Source organism: Bactrocera neohumeralis, chromosome 4 (assembly GCF_024586455.1).
Source record: "Bactrocera neohumeralis isolate Rockhampton chromosome 4, APGP_CSIRO_Bneo_wtdbg2-racon-allhic-juicebox.fasta_v2, whole genome shotgun sequence".
In the NCBI taxonomy this organism is placed as follows: domain Eukaryota; kingdom Metazoa; phylum Arthropoda; class Insecta; order Diptera; family Tephritidae; genus Bactrocera; species Bactrocera neohumeralis.
The window spans coordinates 77,078,598-77,099,343 of NC_065921.1; the positions used below are offsets into that span (position 1 = coordinate 77,078,598).

Here is a 20,746-nt window from a genome sequence, read left to right on the forward strand (position 1 = left end):
CGAAGTGTGTAAAGGTTGCTCATTGAGAGTTCTGGTCTGTGGGATTTATAACCGAAATTTTCTATAAAAAAACAAGAATTTTTCACACGTTTGTCCATTGTAAAGCCCAGAACTCTTAGGCATGAATAACAAGTAAGGAAGGGCTAAGTTCGGGTGTCACCGAACATTTTATACTCTCGCATGATAAAGTGATAATCGAGATTTCATTATACGTCATTTACATATTTTTCAAATACCGTATTTTTGTAAAGTTTCATTCCGCTATCATCATTGGTTCCTAATGTACTATATATTATACAGAGAAGGCATCAGATGGAATTCAAAATAGCGTTATATTGGAAGAAGGCGTGGTTGTGAACCGATTTCACCTATATTTCGTACATGTCATCAGGGTGTTAAGAAAATATTATATACCGAATTTCATTGAAATCGGTATAGTAGTTCCTGAGATATGGTTTTTGGTCCATAAGTGGGCGCCGCCAGGCCCATTTTCAATTTTTAAAAAAAAAGCCTGGGTGCAGCTTCCTTCTGCAATTTCTTCCGTAAAATTTAGTGTTTCTGACGTTTTTTGTTAGTCCGTTAACGCACTTTTAGTGATTTTCAACATAACCTTTGTATGGGAAGTGGGCGTGGTTATTATCCGATTTCTTCAATTTTTGAACTGTATATGGAAATGCCTGAAGAAAACGACTCTGTAGAGTTTGGTTGACGTAGCTATAGTAGTTTCCGAGATATGTACAAAAAACTTAGTAGGGGGCGGGGCCACGCCCACTTTTCCAAAAAAATTACGTCCAAATATGCCCCTGCCTAATGCGATCCCTTGTGCCAAATTTCACTTTAATATCTTTATTTATGGCTTAGTTATGACACTTTATAGGTTTTCGGTTTCCGCCATTTTTTGGGCGTGGCAGTTGGCCGATTTTGCCCATCTTCGAACTTAACCTTCTTATGGAGCCAAGGAATACGTGTACCAGTTTCATCATGATATCTCAATTTTTACTCAAGTTACAGCTTGCACGGACGGATGGACGGACAGACAGACATCCGGATTTCGACTCTACTCGTCACCCTGATCACTTTGGTATATATAACCCTATATCTGACTCTTTTAGTTTTAGGACTTACAAACAACCGTTATGTGAACAAAACTATAATACTCTCCTTAGCAACATTGTTGCGAGAGTATAAAAAGATGATCGTCGCATATCGCAAAAACATTCAAAGTCTGTCTAAAATTTATTGAGGCGCCTTATATGACTCCAGAAAATTGATTGGACTCGCAGAAAGTATAACAACCAAGATGCTGCAGTCTTAGTCTAGCCAAAGCTGGACAGTGGAGGAGAAACTGTCTATATGTTGCCCCTCTTCTTACCTGCTAACACAATCCAATTGATGCCTGCCAGTCCAAATAATTTTGCGATATAACTAAATATATAAATATTTCATATATATATAAATATTTTTAAATTACATATAATTACAAACACATAATTAAAACATTACGTTTTTACGCCTCTTTGTTTTTATTAAATTATGATTCATATAATAGTTCAATATATTTTCGATATGTTTACCCTAAAAGTATGCTACGTCGCACTAAAACTACATATTTCATACAAAACAAGCGTTGACATATGAAATTTAAAGTTGTGGAGAGTGTAAAATAAAATAATAAAATAATAGTGTTTGAAATGTTGTTAGAAAAAATAAAATATAATAAAAAAAAAAACAAAATTAAATATGATTTATTGCACTCAACGCCAATTAAAAATATTTGTCGTGCACTTCTAGTAGTGAGTGCACTTGTTTGCATATGTCAAAGTGTTTTCCATTTTGCTAACAAAATAATTTCATTGCTAATGATTCAATGTAAACATGTTTTTGTAGTTTGTTTTGCAATTTTTTTTTTAATTTTTTTAGGCAGATATATTTTTGTGTGAATTTATAAATGTTTGATTGGTGTAAAAGATATACGTACTGTTTACAGCTAACTGACGAAGTGGCAATAATTTGCAGTGCTGACAGACAGACGTTTTCATACATATAAACATTGCTAGATTTATTTTATTTTTTAATGCTGGCCTAGACTAGTTAGCAGCGCTGTGTTAGTATTGCAAATGCGGTTTATGCGCTCGCTTAGCTACATGCATGTATATATAAATGTAGTTTTATATGCATATGCATGTATGTATATACAAGTATGTACATGTATGTTGATATTTGCATGTATGTATGTACCAAATGCTTGCGTGAAATTCTGTAAAATTAAGCGCAATTTTATTTACACATTTTGCTTACACTTTTGTAAACACTTACATACATGTCTGTGTGTATGTATGCATGTGTGTGCTTATTTCTATTTATATACATACAAACATATCTATTTAAAAACTATTAGGCTTATCGACTTTTATACTTTAATTAGACTTTTTAATACATATGTGTTCATATTTTTTATATTATATAATACATATGTTTATATACATATATATATATACTACATATGTTTGTTGATTTGCTCTTGAGTACGAAATTTATAATAACTGTTAGCTTTTCGTAGAATTAGAAGGCACATTTTCAATTTCGCATACTTTATATTATGTTTTGATTAAAATAAATATGTTTTTTGTTCACAAATCACAAATTAAATAGAAATCTATTTACATTAGTTGACAAATTACAATATTAGTATTGGCTTGCAACATTAATTAATTTATTGAGAATTTATTCATGTAGAAAACGAAATGGAAAATATAAATAAATAAAGATGTAATAAATTTTCTATTATTATTATTATTTATATTTCATTTAGGTAGTATAGCTTTATTTATTTATGTTTTCCATATAGAATTCTGAGAAACGTAAATTTCTGTTTTATTCTGTCATAATTTGACCCAAAGAACATAAATGTCTTCTTTATGCTGCAGTAATTTTGTAAAAAAAGGTTTAATTTTCTTTCATTATAGTTTTTTTTGTTGTTATTTGCAGTAAAAAATTTAAAAATCAAAATATAAATTTTGTTTTATTCATGGCTGAAATCTCTTGCAAAAATTTTTTATGTTTTAACATATTTTTTGCGCCGTAGCATATACTTCCAATTAATATAATAGATCGCTGTCCAAAACTGACTCAAAAGATAAATAATTCTAAAATTATCAAATGACTCTCTCAACTTCAATATAATAATAATTAAATAAATAAAATGGTTAAAAATTAAAAACACTTTATTTTTAATTTTAATTATTATAGTTTCTAAACAAATTTAATTGAAATAATTAAAAAGTTTAATTTTATGAATAATTAAATTTAATTTGAAATAAATTTTAATATTAAAAAATTTCATTTAATTAACAATTAAAATTAAATTAAATTTAATTATTAATTAAAAAAAATTAATTATTAATTAAAATTTAATTTAATTTAAATAAATTTAATTATTAATTAAAATTAAATTTAATATAAATAAATTTAATTGAAATAATTAAAAAAGTTTAATTTAATTAATAATTAAATTCAATTTAAATTAATTTTAAAATTAATTATTAATTTAATTATTAAATTAAATTAAAATTAAATTAAAATTAAAAAGTTTAATTAATATTAAATTAAATTTAATTTTAATTGTTAATTAAATTAAACTTTTTAATTAATTATTTTTTTTTTAATCTTAAAACGTGAACTTATTTACAAGGCAATTAGTTTTATCTAATTTTTGAAATAAATTTTTCCATTGACAAAAATTTTATTCATATTCTTAATTAATTTTAAAATTAAATTAAATTTAATTATTACTTAAATGAAACTTTTTAAATATTACAATTAAATTTATTTAAATTAAATTTAATTATCAATTAAAATTATTTTGTTAATTAAATTAAACTCTTTAATTAATTATTATTTTTTTTAATCTTAAAACGTAATTTTATTTACAAGACAATTAGTTTTTAATTTTTGAATAAATTTTTCCATTGACGAAAATTATGTTTCATAAGAATTTAGTAAATTTAAACTTTATAAAATTTGAAAAATTAAAACAAAGTAACTAATTTTCTTTCTAAACTTTCAAAATAGCTTCATTCTAATTTTGCTGTTCGACGTTTTAAAATTAAAAACAAAAACTTAATTAATTAAAGAAATAAAATTAGTTTTTAATTAATTTTAAATTTTTATTATTTCAAAGGAAATTAAGTTTAAAATCATAAATCAATTAGCTTTTTTTAATTTTAATTTTATTTACATTGGTAAAAACCTAATATTAGCGAATTGAATAGAATTTTGTAAATTTTAAGATTTCAAAATATGAAAAGAAACTTATTTGAAAAACTAAATTTAATTTTAAATTATTTTAATTTAATTTTTAATTATTTTAATTTAATTTTAAATTATTTTAATTTAATTTTGAATCATTTTAATTAAATTTGATTTCTTATTAAATATTTTTAAGTTATTTTAATTTTATTTTTTATTGTTTCAATTAAATTTAATTTTTCAGTAATTTTTTTTTTTATAATATTGAAACATCATTTTATGTACAAGGCAATTATATTTTAATATATATAACTTTTGAATAAAATTTTGCATTAAAATAATTAAATTTCATAAGAATTTAGTAGATTTATAATTTTTGAAAATTGGAATGTAAATTAAAAAAAAAACAAAATTTAACGCTTTTAACATACTCGACTACGCTGTTTCCCCTTTTTTCCTTTAAAACAGCGCGCCAAAATGTAGGCAATACTGCACAACTAGCATAAAAAACCGTAAAATTCTCTAACTTCCTCTTTCAATTAAACATTTACTTATTAAGATTTCCAAAAATGATATGCTATCTCTTTCTTTCTTTCAAACGTATTTCTTAAATATGAGCAATATGCAAAAAATTATTAAAATGTAGAAAAATTGTATAATACAATATTATTATGTAATATAATATATAAATTTTATAATACAATGTAACCGATAAGTTTATGGGCATATTAGTCAATAATGTAGGAGACTGCTGTGCTAATAAAATTGCAGTTTACGAGCTTTTGCCTATAAATTTCTTTAGTATATAAATCAAACATATATTTTTCATAATTTTTGCATTTTTCCAGAAAATTTATATCGTCACCCAAAATACCAAACAACGTATCATGATGCCGATGTTTTGATATTCTGCATTTTAGGTGATGATATTCTCTCGCATTTGATTGTTACAAATCCTAAAATAAAATTTAAGCAATTTTTATTGCGCTCCTTTTCAAGTGGTACGGCAATTTTCTATCGAACAATAGCTGTCTATATGATACAATTTAATGTTGACGTAATAAAAAAACATAATTTGCAGTTAGTCGAATCTAGTTGAAGGTCTCGGAGCACACTACCGCAGTTATTACCAAAATAGGATATACTAAGTTCACCACGAAGTTTATAACAGCCAGATAGATATGTTGGAAATCCAATAAAATTTATATTTAAATTGTCAGCAGCCATGTCCGTCTCTATATGTGCGAAATAGACCTCAGTTTTTGAGATATCTAGCTGAAACTTTGCGCACGTTCGTTTCTCCACAAGGAGCTGCCGATATTCGACACTTTGGCATATATTTGCCATACAAGCTGAACGCTCAAAGTTAAGTTTTTGCATAGAGACTTATTTGTTTGTGAAGTGTTTTGAAGGCCATCAGCAAGGACTGTTTTTTTTTGACTGCACTCTGTAACTTTAAATTAAACTATATTAAGTCTGGCCAAATGTTAAGCTTTTGACAATTTCCTATTTTGTTAAATTTTGCAGTCACTGTAGGCTTATAAGTCCAGTATTTTTTGGTATTTGAAAAAAATCCTAAAAATCTTTCTTGCCTTAATAATTAATTAAAAGTATTCAAATTAATGAACCTATCTTGTTACTAATAATTTCTAAGTTTATTCAAGATAAGGTCGAAGAAACCAAATGAACTTACGAAATAAAAAGCGTTTGTGAGTGAATTTCTTTTATTTTTAATTTTCAACTAAATTAAATATTTGATAAAACAATAATTTGAATTTATTCTTCACATAAACTTAAATTTGATAAACTAATTTTGGCAAGATTATATACAAATTATATAATATTATATATAACAAATTGGTTTGCTTTAAATAATTGCACATACAAATTATGATTTAATTAACAAAAAACAATAATTAAATAAAATTAAAAATTTATTTTATTTTTTTTTAAGTTTTTTAAACAGATTTTATAAAATTTACGAAACGAAAATTAAAATAAATTAATGAAAATTAGATATTAGTTTTTCTTAAAATGAGTTTTTTAATTAAATAGAAAAAAATAATCAAAAAAATCATAATTTAATTTATATAATTTAAAATTTTATATATAGTTTTCTAATGCATCATGTTTAATTATTTAAAAATATTTTACAGTATTTAAAAGTAAATTTAAAAAATTATAACGAAACGTAAAAATAAAAATAACAAATAATTATGTTATAAATCGTCACCTAAAACACAAAACAACGTAACATAAAAATAATCGAAATTGAGTTTTTTATTGCTTACTATTCACTACATCATATTGCAAATACATATGTAGCATAACATTTTCAGTCTCCGTTGGCAGACATAACCAATATATAACCAATATGTAACCAATAACCAATATATAACCAATATATAACCAAAACTCAAATTTTTTTGAATATGTGTAGTTTCTATTTTAACTTTTTTCCTTCGTCTGAAAACTTATAAAATGTGATGTTACATTATTTTGCAGTTTAGGTGACGAAATATAGGGTGTGTTTAATTAAAAAAAAAAAAATATTTTACATACATATGTATACTAAAATAAAATAGAACGGATAATAATAATCAGTTTAAAAATAAAATACTAAAATTTACAGATCGATTTATAAAAAATATTTTTTAATATTTTCAAAATAATTTTTTTAGGTTTAATAGAGTTTAAATGGAAGTGTAACTTGGCTCAAATAACTAATGGTCGTACGCTTGCTTATTTTATTTATTTTTTATTTACGTATTAAAATTTTTTGTTTTTATTTTTTTGTTGTTTTTTTATTTTATTTTTTTGCTTTTTAGTACAGGAATGTTGCAACTTCCTCTTTATCACTAACCACACAATCAAGCTGGCTTTAGTATTGATGAACGCTGTAATCGTATTTAATAGACTTTTCTAGTAATCAGTACTGGCAATTGAAAATAAAATTTAAAAATTAAAATAAACACAAAAAAAATAAAAAGATTTAGAGAAAATGAAAAAAATAAAGTTTTTTTTAAACAAATTTGTGTGTTTCTTTGATAATATAGTTTATAAGTTAGAAATAGTACCACAAAAAATTTTGCCTTAATTATGTTAATTATTTTAATTATTTTGAAATAATTTTATAAGTTTATTATAAAATTTTTGCAATATAAGTGATAGTTTTCAATTGATTTTTGAAATGTAGATTGATATTGATATGTTAAATATTTTTATTTTCTTGTTTGTATCTCTATTTGTAAGAATTTTGTAAAAAAGTTTCGCATTATAAAAGTTTTTCACAAATTGTGACACAAGATTTTAAAATTTTGTCCATTAAAATTCTCATAATAATTGAAATAATTAAAAATAAAACAATTAAAAAATTAAATTTTATTAAAATAAAAAAAAATTAATTTTAAATTTAATTAAAATTAAAAATAATAAATGTAATAAATAATTCATTTTTAATTTCATTAAAATAATTAAAAATTTAATTATTAGAATAAAAAATTTATGTTTTGTTATTTTAATTCAATATAATTAACTAATAAATTAATTAAATTAAAAAACTAATCAAAATAACTAATAATTTTATTTTAACATTTTTTTTAATTATTTTAATTTAATTTAATTTTTATTATTAATTTAATTACATTTTAAAAATTTTTATTTAATTTAAAAAAAAATCAATATTTATTAATTTAATTAATTTGTTAAATTTTTAATTAAATGTATTTGAAATAATTAAAAATAAATTTTTGTAAAAGAAAATAATTACCAAATTAAATTTAATTTTAATTAATTATATTGAATAAAATTGATCACATTTATTTCCTAATTATTTTAACTTTTAATTGAATTTAATTTTTTAATTAATAAATTTTAACTAAATATAATTTTTTAATTAATTAATTCTTTTTTTGTTATTTTTAGAACGTCAATTTATTAATAAGGCAATTATTTTTTAATAAATACTATTTTTGAATTAAAAATTTAAATAAAGGTATTTTTAAGAGTAAAAAAATTAATTAATTATGTTAACTTTTAAAGTTTAATAATGTGAAACAAAATAAGATTTGAAATTAAAGAAAAATTAAAATAATTTAATATCAAAAACATTAAAATAATTTAATTAATTTTTTATTTAATTTTAATTTTTTTATTAATAAAAAATTTATGTTAAAAAATAGAATTTAGAAAATTTTAATTTTATTTAATATTAAAAGAAATTTATTGAAAAATTAAATTTTTTTTTAAATTTTCGTTATTATTTAATTAAAAATTAAATTTTATTTTTAATGAATTTAGGTTTTTATAAAATTAAATTTTTTAATAATTTCTTTTTTTAATAAAATTAAATTTTTTAATTATTTAATTAATTTTTTTTATAAATTTTTGATTTGGTAAATATTTTTTGGAATATGTTTTTGCATTTAAAAAAATTTCGCAAGAATTTAGTAAATTTAAAATTTTGGAATATGGAAATGAACTTCTTCTTAAAAGTAAAAAAAAAACAATAATTAATGGTGTTAACTTTTAAGTTTTTATAATTTTAGAAAAATAAAATTCTTAATAAAATAATGAATTAATTGTATAATATTAGTATAGTAATTTTTAAAATTTCAAAATAAGTTAAGATTAAAATTAAAAAAAAAACACTAAACTAATTTTATTAAAAAAATTAATTAATTTAAAAAAATTTTAAAATCTTTGTTCTGGTCATTAATTTTTTAAATTTTTTAAATTTAAAAATTTACCAAGTTTTTCTATTAATAACAGTTTTAGTGATTTTTATAAATATTTTATTAATTGAAATATAAATCAAAATCAAAAAATTAAAGTATTTTAATTAAGATAATTAAAATTAATTAAAATTTAAGTTTTATTTGCATACATACACATACATATGTACATAAATTATTTCATTAAAAAGTTTTATTTTTTAATAATTATTATTGACGAAAATATTGAACACAGTATAGTTAATCTTAAATTCCGGAATTTTTAAATTTGAAATAAAATCTATTTAATAAAAAACAGTTATTAAAAAAATTACAACGTTCATCAATCCGCACTAACTCACACAAAATATATTTTTACGTATATTTTGCTTTTTGAACACTTTTTTGAAGCAGCTGGCCTACACAATCTGATATAAATTTTAAATGCAGCGTTACCAACTTAATACTTAAGTTTCGTTATACTACATTTGACTAAGTCTTGATTGCTTAAAATTAAAACATCTTTTTTTTATTTAATTACTAATTAATTTCCAAAACTATTTTGACTTCATATGCACTTTTACAAAATAAACATTAACTACTTTATCATATGTATATGTATATATGTATAGTGTATCTTAAATTCTGCACTTAATTATATTTCATTACATACACTGCTTTATAAATATTTTTATCGCATGATAGTTTTTTTATTTTTTATTAAATTTCAAGTTTTTTATATTACAATATGTTTTTCGCTTATCTTTTTTCTTATTTTTTTGCCTACTTTAGTCTTACTCTAAACTTAATGTTACTGTACAACAGTCGTCCTTTGTTTTCGCCATTTAAGTTGGTTTGCGTAAATGCACAAATGTGTGTGTGTATATGTATGTGAAGTTATACATTTTTCAACACGACCGGAAGCTTAACGATTATATGATTGTATTTCTGTATGTGTGTGTGTGTGTAAGTACTTCTGCTACAACATCCTGCTACCTGGAAATGCTCGACAACAGCTTGCATGCAAGCAACCATAAGTACATATGGTTATAAATTTATATAATATTTACATATGAAGCCCGACTGTTGGCCACAGCGTATGAGTGACGATGCGCTCCACTATTTATGTGTGTGTATGTGAGTGCCGCCTCACATTACAGCCACGGATAATTGTGACCATATTGCACTTCAGCTGCTGTAATGGGCCACTTCTGCCTGTACTGTTGTTGTTGTTGTTTTTGTTGCTGGTGCTGCTGTTGCTTGAAGCGTTCTCTCGCCAGTTGCGCCACTTCAGTTGCTTGCTGCAATTTATGTTGTTGTCGTTGATGTTCTTGTTGTTCTTGTTGCTTTTGTAGCTTTCGCTGCTGCTGTTGTCCTTGTCCGCCACTTCCGTATCTCATTTGTTGTGACGCTTTATGTTCTATATATCCGTGTTGTTGTTGTTGTTGGTTGTGCTTCTGTTTCAATTGTTGTTGTTGCTGTTGTTGCTGTTTTTGTTGTGCATTTCCTGTGCGTAATTTATGCTATTTTCGTCGCTTGTGCGTCGGCAATAAAACTGTGCCGTTGGCATAAAAGTAACCTCACAATTTCGATGGATCGTAATTTTCGAGCTTCCATTGTTGTCGCAGTTGATTCGAATCACACTCCTCCATGACCACTTTGTCCTTCTTCTCCGATATGGCCAGACACTTGTCTGATGAACCGTGTCGTATTTGACGCTTCTGCTGATTATACTTCCAGAACTGCAATGTGAGAGGCGATGGCATTGGCGAGCGGCAGAGCGATTGAGCGGTGGTGAGAAGAACATGGGTAAATGTGAAAGAGAAAAAATGTGTTAAGAGCATTGCAAATACATATATGTTTTAAAATAAGCTAGGCTAGTAAAAGCAAAATTAAACAAAATGTTAAAAATATGCAAACAATCTCTTGTAAAGTTGCCTAGTCTTAAGCTAAACTAAATTTTGAATCGTTTTGTCACCTAACAGCAGTTGAAAGCGCGATTATGACATACGGTATATTGAGATAGTGGCCAATAATGAAAAAGAATACCTCTGAAAGGCGTATATATAGTTTACGATAAGCATCAGTGTAGCTCTTACGAGTAGACTAACTGCTAGTCAGGCACTAATCGTTATTTTGTACTGCCAACAGACTTGTTCTGTAAGCAACTGGCAGCGGAGTCAGCTCTTAAGCTAAAAATAATTCTCGCTATTAGTCGTCTGTACTAATGTCTGTATTATGATAGTTCTAAGTTCCCAAATCAACGCAATACGTGAATTTTCGAAATCCTATGGAATTGAACTTAAATTCGGTCCCCAAAATATCGACTTTTCTTCCAAAGAAGAGTTTAAAGGGTTAGGTGGACAGGGACATAGGGTTACTTATCTATAACAATAGAAACAAACTAGCTAATCGAGTGGCAGGTGATGTCTTTTCTAGGAAAGTAGACACCAAAATCGCGTTTTGGTGCAACCATACCACTGAAGTGTCAACCAAGCGAAGTAAGTAATTAAGGAAAGATTTCTTGCTTTGACAATGACTGTGTTCACAATAAGAAACACATCCAGAGATACAAGCAGCCACGCGACTTTAAAAAAATCAGAAAAATCTGTAAGGAAGCCATCAATGATAGTGCCATGATTGACCTCATGATGGATCTAAAATACTATTTCACGATAAACCTGCAATGGTTTGCAAAACACAGTGATATAACTAGTAACTGTCAAGCAGTTGAACTAGCCAGAGCAGGCGCTACCTTGCAACTAGACTGCGATAAAAATTGAATTTATATGCTTCTGGTGACTTGTAGATATTAGATCAATAAACAAGTTTTATATACAGCTGAGTTACGGTAGAAAAGAGCGAATGGAAAAACAACTGGTATAAATCTGATAACTGGTATAATCAAAGAAAATTGTATTCACATTCAACTATGCCAACCACTAACTTTGAAGGTTTCGAGTCTAAAAATAACTGGTATAATTTTCTAAACTGGTATAATCAAAGAAAATTGTATTCACAGTCATCTATGCTAAAAAACTAACTTTGAAGGTTTCGAGTCAAAAAATAACTGGTATAATTTTTCTAAACTGGTATAATCAAAGAAAAATAGGTTCGCAGTCTTCTATAACATGCGCTAACTACGGATAGTAGCATTTTGAAGAGCAACGGATATAAATCACATAAACAGGTATAGTTAAAGTTTGGAGAGTGCAGCTTCAAACCAAAACTGGTATAAATTTTATAATCGGTTGTAATCAAAAAGAATTGGATTAGTGGTCAGCTAAACAACTGCTAGACTATGAAGGGTGGTGAGTTGAGCCACAACTGGTATAAATGGGTTTAATCAAATAGAACTAGTTTTACAGTCACCTATACCTATCGCTAAACTTTGAAGAGTGGCGATTAGAATAACCACTGATATAAAACACATAAACTAGTGCAGCTATACTTTCGGATAGTTCTACCATTCGCCAAACTTTAGAAAAAATCAGGTCGAATGGCAATCGCTATAATTATTATTAGGTGGTTATAAAACTTGCTAAACTTTGTCGAGAGTGGCGCATCGGACAACAACTGATATAAATCTCATAAACTGGTATAATAAAAATTAGATACAAAATTGTTGTACTAGTTGTAGATATTAGATCAATAAACAAGTTATGTATACAGCTGAGTAGCGGTGGAGTCTATGTCTAACTTGGTCAACAAACGTGGCATAAATGGAATATGGGTCGCACTTGTCGACTTGACTGTTGTGGAAGCAGAGAGTAGAAGATGAATGAGAATGAGAAGAAGATGTTCACTTCTATGCGCGTATAGGAAAATAATAGAAACCAACAGTCGAGAGCTTCTTGACGATATCTGGGAGATTGCAAAAACTTGTTGTACTGATCAATTTTCTCAGGAGCAGCGGTTGATTCAGTGAGAAGAGTTTAGTCACAATGGTTTGAAAATTGACCTCCGAAGGTTCTAGTCGCGTCGTTGTCATCCTCTCTATTGAAAAAAAATAAAGTATAGTTGTGGCGAGATTTTTGGGTTTCAATTTAATAGTCCTGAGGTTCTTCGATATCCGCCTTCTCAATTTACTTTTCAAAATTTTTACCTTTCAATAGACGACTTTCGTGGAATTTTTTTTTTCATTCTTCAAACAAATTTTGTGCTTCTACTGTATGGATCGTTGAGCTCAGCCTGAATTTCTAAAATATCTATACTTTTCCTCTACCATACCATATCAATTTAAAGCCTTTGAGACTTTAGATACAAATTTTTGTACATTTTTTCCTTAGCCTTGAAAAAGCTCTCCAAAACCAACCTCCATTTTTTTGTTTCATTTCTCCAAAACGTTACTGTTTACCAAATTATGCAATCAATCAAGCTAGATGACAGTAAAAAAACCTATAATTTCTTGCTTCTCCACCATACATTCAAACATATATCATTTTCAAGTTTATGTGCTTTACCCCCACTTACGTTCCCCAAACGTTCGCGGCGTTTCATAAACCATTTGAGGCTTACCTGATTTCCTTTGGAGCCGTGACATGGATACAGAACCACATCGTTGCCAGCATAATCGAGACAGGCCTCATCGCGTCGTATTTCACCGCCTTTGCTCAGCATCCAATACTGCGGTGCGTTGCATGCACATAACGGTGTTTGCGTGAGTGTGTTGACGAACATTAGCGCGTGTGCGTGTATTTGGTTTTGTCATGTGGCGACCACCGAGCATACGTTGGTTGGGGTTTAGTTGATTGGTCGGTTGTATAACGGCATAAATACACAGAGATACAGCAGCACGCACGTGTAACGATGTCGTAACGGTATCCATTCAACATTAATGTGAGGCGCAGTGCAAGTGCGGCGAATGCAGTTGTGTTGAGCGTGCGTGTGTATTCCAGGCACATCCCAAGGGGCAAAGTTGTTGTAAAATAAAATATTGAATTTATTTCGTTAGTGGAGTTGTAATACAATAAAAGAAACAACTGTAAAAAAATGGCGCAAACGGAATGCGTGCGTGAAATAATAAAAATGGCGAAAACGGAAGAGAAATGAAATAAAAAATGAATTAAAGCAAAATTATTTATGTACGAGAAATAAGCAAAAAAAGCGAAATAAGAAATGGCAAATGGAAAAACCGTGAAATGCATGAATGATAAATAAGAAAAATAATATATGACCAAAGGCGATTATGGGTATGGTATTGTTTGCGTGTAAGTATGTTGATGAGGAGTGTGTGTGTACTTAATTTCTTCTTCCAGCGAAGCCTTTTACGAATGAGGAAAAATACTGATTCTTACTTTTATGATTGCTGACTGAAATCGAGTAAGTAAGAAATGTGTGCTTATACCAACTATAATAATTCATTTAATGCGGCAAATTTTTGGAAAAAAACGAATCTGGTATAAAAACTGGTATAAATATACTAACTAGCATAATGAATGAAAACTATACTTGCAGGTGGTTATACCAAATGAATCAGTCGACAATACCAAACGAACCACAAATGGCATAAATCACATAAACTGGTATAATAAAAAATAACTAAATTCGTGGTCGGCTGACTAATAGCTTAACTATGGAGAGTGGTGAGTTGAAATCACAACTGGTATAAATCACATGAACTGGTATAAAAAAGAACTAAACTCGCAGTTAGCTATACCAAACGCTAAACTATGGATATTGGCAAATCGAAGAGCAACTGATATCACAAAAACTGGTATAATTAAAATTGGTAAATTAAAGTTTGAAGTTTGCCTCGTCGAACCAAAACTAGTAAAAATCCTATAAACTGATGTAATCCAAGATAACTAAATTCGTGGTCGGCTAATCAATAGCTAAACAATGGAGAGTGATGAGTTTGAGCCACAACTGGTATAATTCTCATAAATGGGTGTAATCAAATAGAACTAGTTTCACAGTCACCTATACCTGTCGCTAAAATTCGAGGAGTGGCGACTAGAATAGCCACTGGTATAAAACACGTAAGCTAGTATAATAAAATACGGTTCGATTTTCCAAGAGTTCTAACACTCTGAAACTCACTAAACTTTAGGGAAGAGCGACTCGAACAACAACTCGTACAAATAAAATGAAGCTGGTATAATTTTGGATTTATTTTGAGGTAAAATGTAACTGGTATAATTTTTAATGGTTTAAACTAAATTTTTTCCGATTTAATTTGGAGTAAAATGAAACTGGTATAATTTTTTACTCTTTAAATCAAAATTTTTTTGAAGTAAAATCAAACTGGTATAATTTTTTAATTTTTAAACTAGATTTTTCTAGAAATAATTTGAAGTAAACTGAAACTGGTATAATTTTTGACATTTAAAACTATATATTTTTGATATTTTTTGAAGTAAAATGAAACTGGTATAACTTTAATAGACCTTCCACCTGAAGAAAAAATTAAAATTTATTCTATATGAAATTATCAGAAAGCAGTTTTATCCTTTATGTGTATGAATTAAATATATTTAATTATATTCCAGTTTTCGAGATCAATTTTTTCAGATCTCTTTTTAAGTAGTCTGAAACTGGAATAATTCTGGCCTTTTTAAATTAGAGTTCTACATTTATATTTTTAATTAATTTGAAACTGGTAAGATTTTAGTAATTTAGCCTAAAACTGGTATAATTTTAATCGACCTTCCAGACGACATCACGAAAAAACAACGAGCTACTTCTATCGTAAAAAGGCAGTTGACAGACTAGTTCGACTTGTGGTTCATATTTGAGGCTTTTGCAAGGCTTCTTTAACTTTTTCGTATATTACATAAGTATGTTTAATAAATATGCTCGGCCTTTTGAGACTTTCTTCATTAAGGCAACGATGGCAATTTGCATCGGCAATGTGCTGGAATCTCATTTCAAAATTTTTATGTGTATGCATCAATGTATGTCATTTTAATATGAAGCAAATTTAATGAGCATGTGAATGAAATTGTTGCGATCAAATGGAATTGTATATTTTTGTACTCATTTTCTTTTGTTGCTGCGCGAAATGATGAAATTGTAAATATTATGTAATGTAATTTTAATGAAATGCTTAAGAAGTGTTTTCAAATTTCACACTTGCTGTTTTCAGTCCATTAAATACATGTTGTATGAAAAAATTATATTTTTAAAATTTTTATTTTTACTTCTTGATCACTCTTTATGGATTATTTTATTAATTTCAGAATGCCTTTTAAATAAATTTATATTAAAATTGTTAGTTATTTATTTATTTTCATGCCGTATTAAAAAAATATATATTATTTTCATTTAACTTACGCTCAATATTATCTCTTGAAATATTTTTTTTCCGAACTTTCATAAATATAAATGGAAATTAAATAACATTTTCTACATGCCATTCTAAAATGTCAAAACGCTACGGAAATATAATTAAATATTCATATATGTATATAAATATTATAAAAGCAGCCTATTAAATATATTCGCAACATGTTTTTATAGGTTTGTCATACAAAAACTTGTGCATGCATACATCTAGGCGCACAGCATGTGCATATTTTAATGCAATTTATTTCGGTTTTTATGCGCAGCGCCGTTAATTTGGGCACTATTAAAATATAGTGATAGGAAGTGTGAAATATTTTGCAATATTAATGAATGCAAATTGAAAAAAAATGAAGGTTGCATAGTTTGCGGCGCATGTGTAATAATATATTGACGTCGTTGTATTTTCCTTTTAATGAAAATTATATTTTCCCAGTTTTTAACAGCATTTTTATGCTGAATTTTTTTTGTTCATCGAGAAGTTAGTAAAAAGTGGATGTATGTCAAATGATTTTTTTTAATATTGTAAATTTATTTTTTTTAAAGAAAATATAATAAATTGTATTGTTATTATAAAGTAGTGAATTGTGTATAAATGGCGTTTGAGTTTTTTCAATACTTGGGAGCTGTTATTATGATATTTGTAAAAGATGCGTTTAACCTTTTCTCTCTTTATTGTAAGTTGGATCTTTAAATGTTTTAAACGTTTTAAATATTTATTTTATTTAGTGGCTTATACTTTTTATAATTATATATGTATGAAGAAATTATACAAAATTAATATATTGTTTATAATAAAAAAATATTTATACAAAATTAAGAAATTTATATGTAAGAGGTATTAGTGGCGAAAATGTATTTCCTATGAACAAATTAAATAAAATACCAAAAATAATTAAGCAGAAATATATATTTTTAAGAAAGTTATCAAAACAGAATCCTTATTGAGACATTTTTATATTTACTAAGGAATTTATATGAATAAAATTAATTGTTGAACAGAATTATTTATTAAGACAATAAAAAAAATAGTTTTTGAAAATATTTTTTTAAAAAAATATATTTTTGTATGAAAACAGAAAAATTTTATTACAAAAACTCTTTTTCAAATTTTGAATGGGAATACATTTCCCTCTATTTAATATAATAAATTTAAAAAAATCTAAGAAAAAATGTATTATTATTTTTATATTCAATGAAAAATATTTCATTAAAAAATGTGTAGAAAAAGGAAATTATATGGTAAGACATTTTTTTTAGGACAAAAAGTTAAAACAAAATTTTAGAAATCTAAATTTAGAGTAAATATTTTTTGTTTAGAAATTTATAGCATTACAAAGAGGAACAAATTGTATAAAAAAATATGTAGAAAAATTAAATAATTTATTGAGAAAATTTTTTTTTTATTACAAAAAAAAAATAAAAAAAAAATTTTGTTATAATTTTTTTGTTTACATATTTTTCTTTTTAGAAATTTATAAAAATTTTTAGAGAAATATATATAAATATGTTTTATTAAAAAAATTGTAAAAAAACATATTAATTATTAAGAATATTTTTTTTAAGAAAATAAATAAGAGCCTTTTTTAGATAAAATACCAAAAATAATTAAGCAGAAAAATAGTTTTTAAGAAAGTCTTAAAACAGAATCCCTATTGAGACATTTTTATATTTACTAAGGAATTTATATGAATAAAATTAATTATTAAACAGAATTACATATTTATTAAGACAAAAAAATATTTTTTGAGAAAAAGCTTTTTGAGAAAAATATATTTTTGTATAAAAACAGAAAAAAATTATTACAAAAACTCTTTTTCAAATTTTGTATGAAAATACATTCTCCTCTATTTAATATAACAAATTTAAAAAATATCTAAGAAAAAAATATCCAATGAAAAACAATTTAATAAAAAATGTGTAGAAAAAGGAAATTATGTGTTAAGAATTTTTTTTAGGACAAAAAATTAATTTTTTTTTTTTGGACAAAAAATTAAAAAAAAAAATTTAGAAATCTAAATTTAGAGTAAAAAAAATTTAATTTTGTCCTAAAAATTAAAAAAAAAAATTTAGAAATCTAAATTTAGAGTAAATATTTTTTGTTTAAAAATTTATAGCATTACAAAGAGGAATAAATTGTATAAAAAAATAGGTAGAAAAAGGAAATTATTTTTTGAGAAATTAATTTTTTTATTAGAAAAAAATTAAAAAAAAAAAAATTTTTTTTATTATAATTTTTGTGTTTATATATTTTTCTTTTTAGAAATTTATAAAAATTTTTAGAGAAATATGTTTTATTAAAAAAATTGTAAAAAAACAAATTAATTATTAAGATTTTTTTTTGTAAGAAAATAAATAAGAGCCTTTTTATAAATAAAATTTTAGTGTAAATATTTGAATTTTAGAGCATTTGAGGACCAACGAACCGTCCACCTTTCAATTCTTCCATACTAAGCATGTTGTTATCAAAACAATATTATATTACTTCCAACAATTTCTCAAATTGCTTTACCATGCCTAAATTGATCACGTACAAAATCCCTGAGTTCATTTGAATAAAAAAAAGACATTGGCGAAGATTTTCAGCCTTTTTTTACTACCACTGATAGATTGCACAGATTTCTGTGAATTAGGTGACATGCATTGTGACAAAAAGCATCCGGAAATTCTAAAAAATGTATTTCACTAAGATGGCAGGAGTGTCCTTAATTATTGTGCTAAGTATAAGCGCGATGATGAAAATAAAAAGTGAAGGATATGGTGCTTGAAAATCGTCAGGCAAGTGTTAGAGAGATGGCAAGAGAGCTCGACATCGCTCCCGACTCGGTTCGAATGATTTAGGTGGGTATTTTGGGTGTGAAGCGCGTTCTTGCTCGACTCGTCCCGATAAAGCTGAATTTTTTCAAAAAGAGTACCGTAAACAGGTTTTTTGGACATGCTTGATCGTGGGACTTTAGATGCCACATTCTGAGTATTATAACTGCCGACAAGATGATGCTCATTGTTTTTTTCGATATTCCTGGTTTTACGCAGCATGAATTTTTTCCGAAGAGACAAGCGGTCAATAAGGATTTCTATTAGGCCCATTTGAGGCTTTTAAGTGAAAACAACCGGAATTGTGGAAGAACAATTCATGGATTTTACACGGTGATAATGCACCATCGCGTGAAGCCACGGTTGTGACCGAATTTAAAGCCAAAAACGCAATGAATACCATCGATCAACCACCGTATTCACTAGATTTCGCTCTGTGTGATTTTTTTCTTGTTCGCTTTACTGAAATTGACGCTCCACGAAACTCGTTTTCAGTCGATCGAAGAGATAAAACAAAATTCCCTGCAGGAACTGAAGCTCATACCAAAAAGTGCTTATGAAAGGTGTTTTGAGTACTGGAAAAATAGGGTATTGCAACTGGTGAGCATTACTTTGAAGACGACAAATTAGATACCGGGTACCTTTTTGTCACAGTGCATAGTAAATTCTTCTGAGCGCATGCAAATTACTTTTGAAATGCAAAGGGAGATTTTCATTAAATAAAATTGGAATTTTCCACGTTTGATTTTATTAAGCCTACAAATCTTCCGCAGAATTGTTCGCATATTTTCGATAAGGAAAAACATGGAAATTTTACACAATGAAAATGTGAAAGCCTGAGGATGTGGCTCACGTGAAGCTTGCATGCGCAAATGGTGGGTCCAGAACCCTAATCATGAAAGTAAAAATAAATTCTTTATATATATTTATATTTATATATATTTTCTGGTTGTATATATTTTATATGGCATATATATTTTTTTGTTAGAACTGTGTTATTAATAAATCTTAATTATAAATTGTGAAATATTTACTATAAAATTTAGTTATTTTTGTGGTTCTGATAATTTAATTTAATTTATTTTATATTATTAACTTAATAATAAAAATGAACACTTCAGACCATATTTTATGAATTAATATTAATTTATGTTCAATTAGTTATTTTGAACAATGTTTTAATTCAACAAATTTTTGTTTGTTATTATCTTGGAATATACTGTTTTTTAATATTTCCTAAATTACCATTTTTGGGTTAATTAACGAGCCGCTAATGAAATTATGGTTTTCAGTTTTAAATTTCTCTCTTTTCTCTTCACACCATGTTTATGTATTCTATATGCGTATTAATGTAGGTATGTATGTATGTGATTTTTATGCAATTATGTTTTACTTAAAATTATGAATAATTATGACTTTCCACTAAATTCCGTTTTACGCACTATAATTATGAATAAAATATGTTTCCTATAAAACTTTATGTGTTTTTATTGCCGCAATATGGCTTGCAATGTGATGTTAAAGCATGCCAGCAATAAAAAATTAGATGAATATGTACGTATGTATGTACTTAATATAACAATAAGGTCAATGATTAAGCCGCAGCCACAAACTCCGTGAATTAGTTTCTGTTTTTTTTACCAAAATCAACCAAAAATATCAATTAATTCAAAGTAAATGTACGCTTA

General features: G+C 26.2%; 1 protein-coding gene across 6 annotated transcripts in view; it reads right to left on the reverse strand.

The window, feature by feature from the left end:
- Positions 1–10,441: 10,441 nt before the first annotated feature.
- The window catches only part of LOC126756146 (putative polypeptide N-acetylgalactosaminyltransferase 9), a 524,546-nt gene continuing 514,241 nt past the window's right edge, over positions 10,442–20,746 (reverse strand). For all 6 annotated transcript variants that reach the window (XM_050468994.1, XM_050468995.1, XM_050468993.1 and 3 more), the window contains 2 exons: positions 13,479–13,586; positions 10,442–10,702 (listed from right to left, as the gene is read on the reverse strand). In XM_050468994.1, coding sequence (XP_050324951.1) covers positions 10,541–10,702; positions 13,479–13,586 — 270 coding nt within the window. In that variant the 3' untranslated portion in view covers positions 10,442–10,540. The remainder of the gene's footprint in view (positions 10,703–13,478; positions 13,587–20,746) is intronic.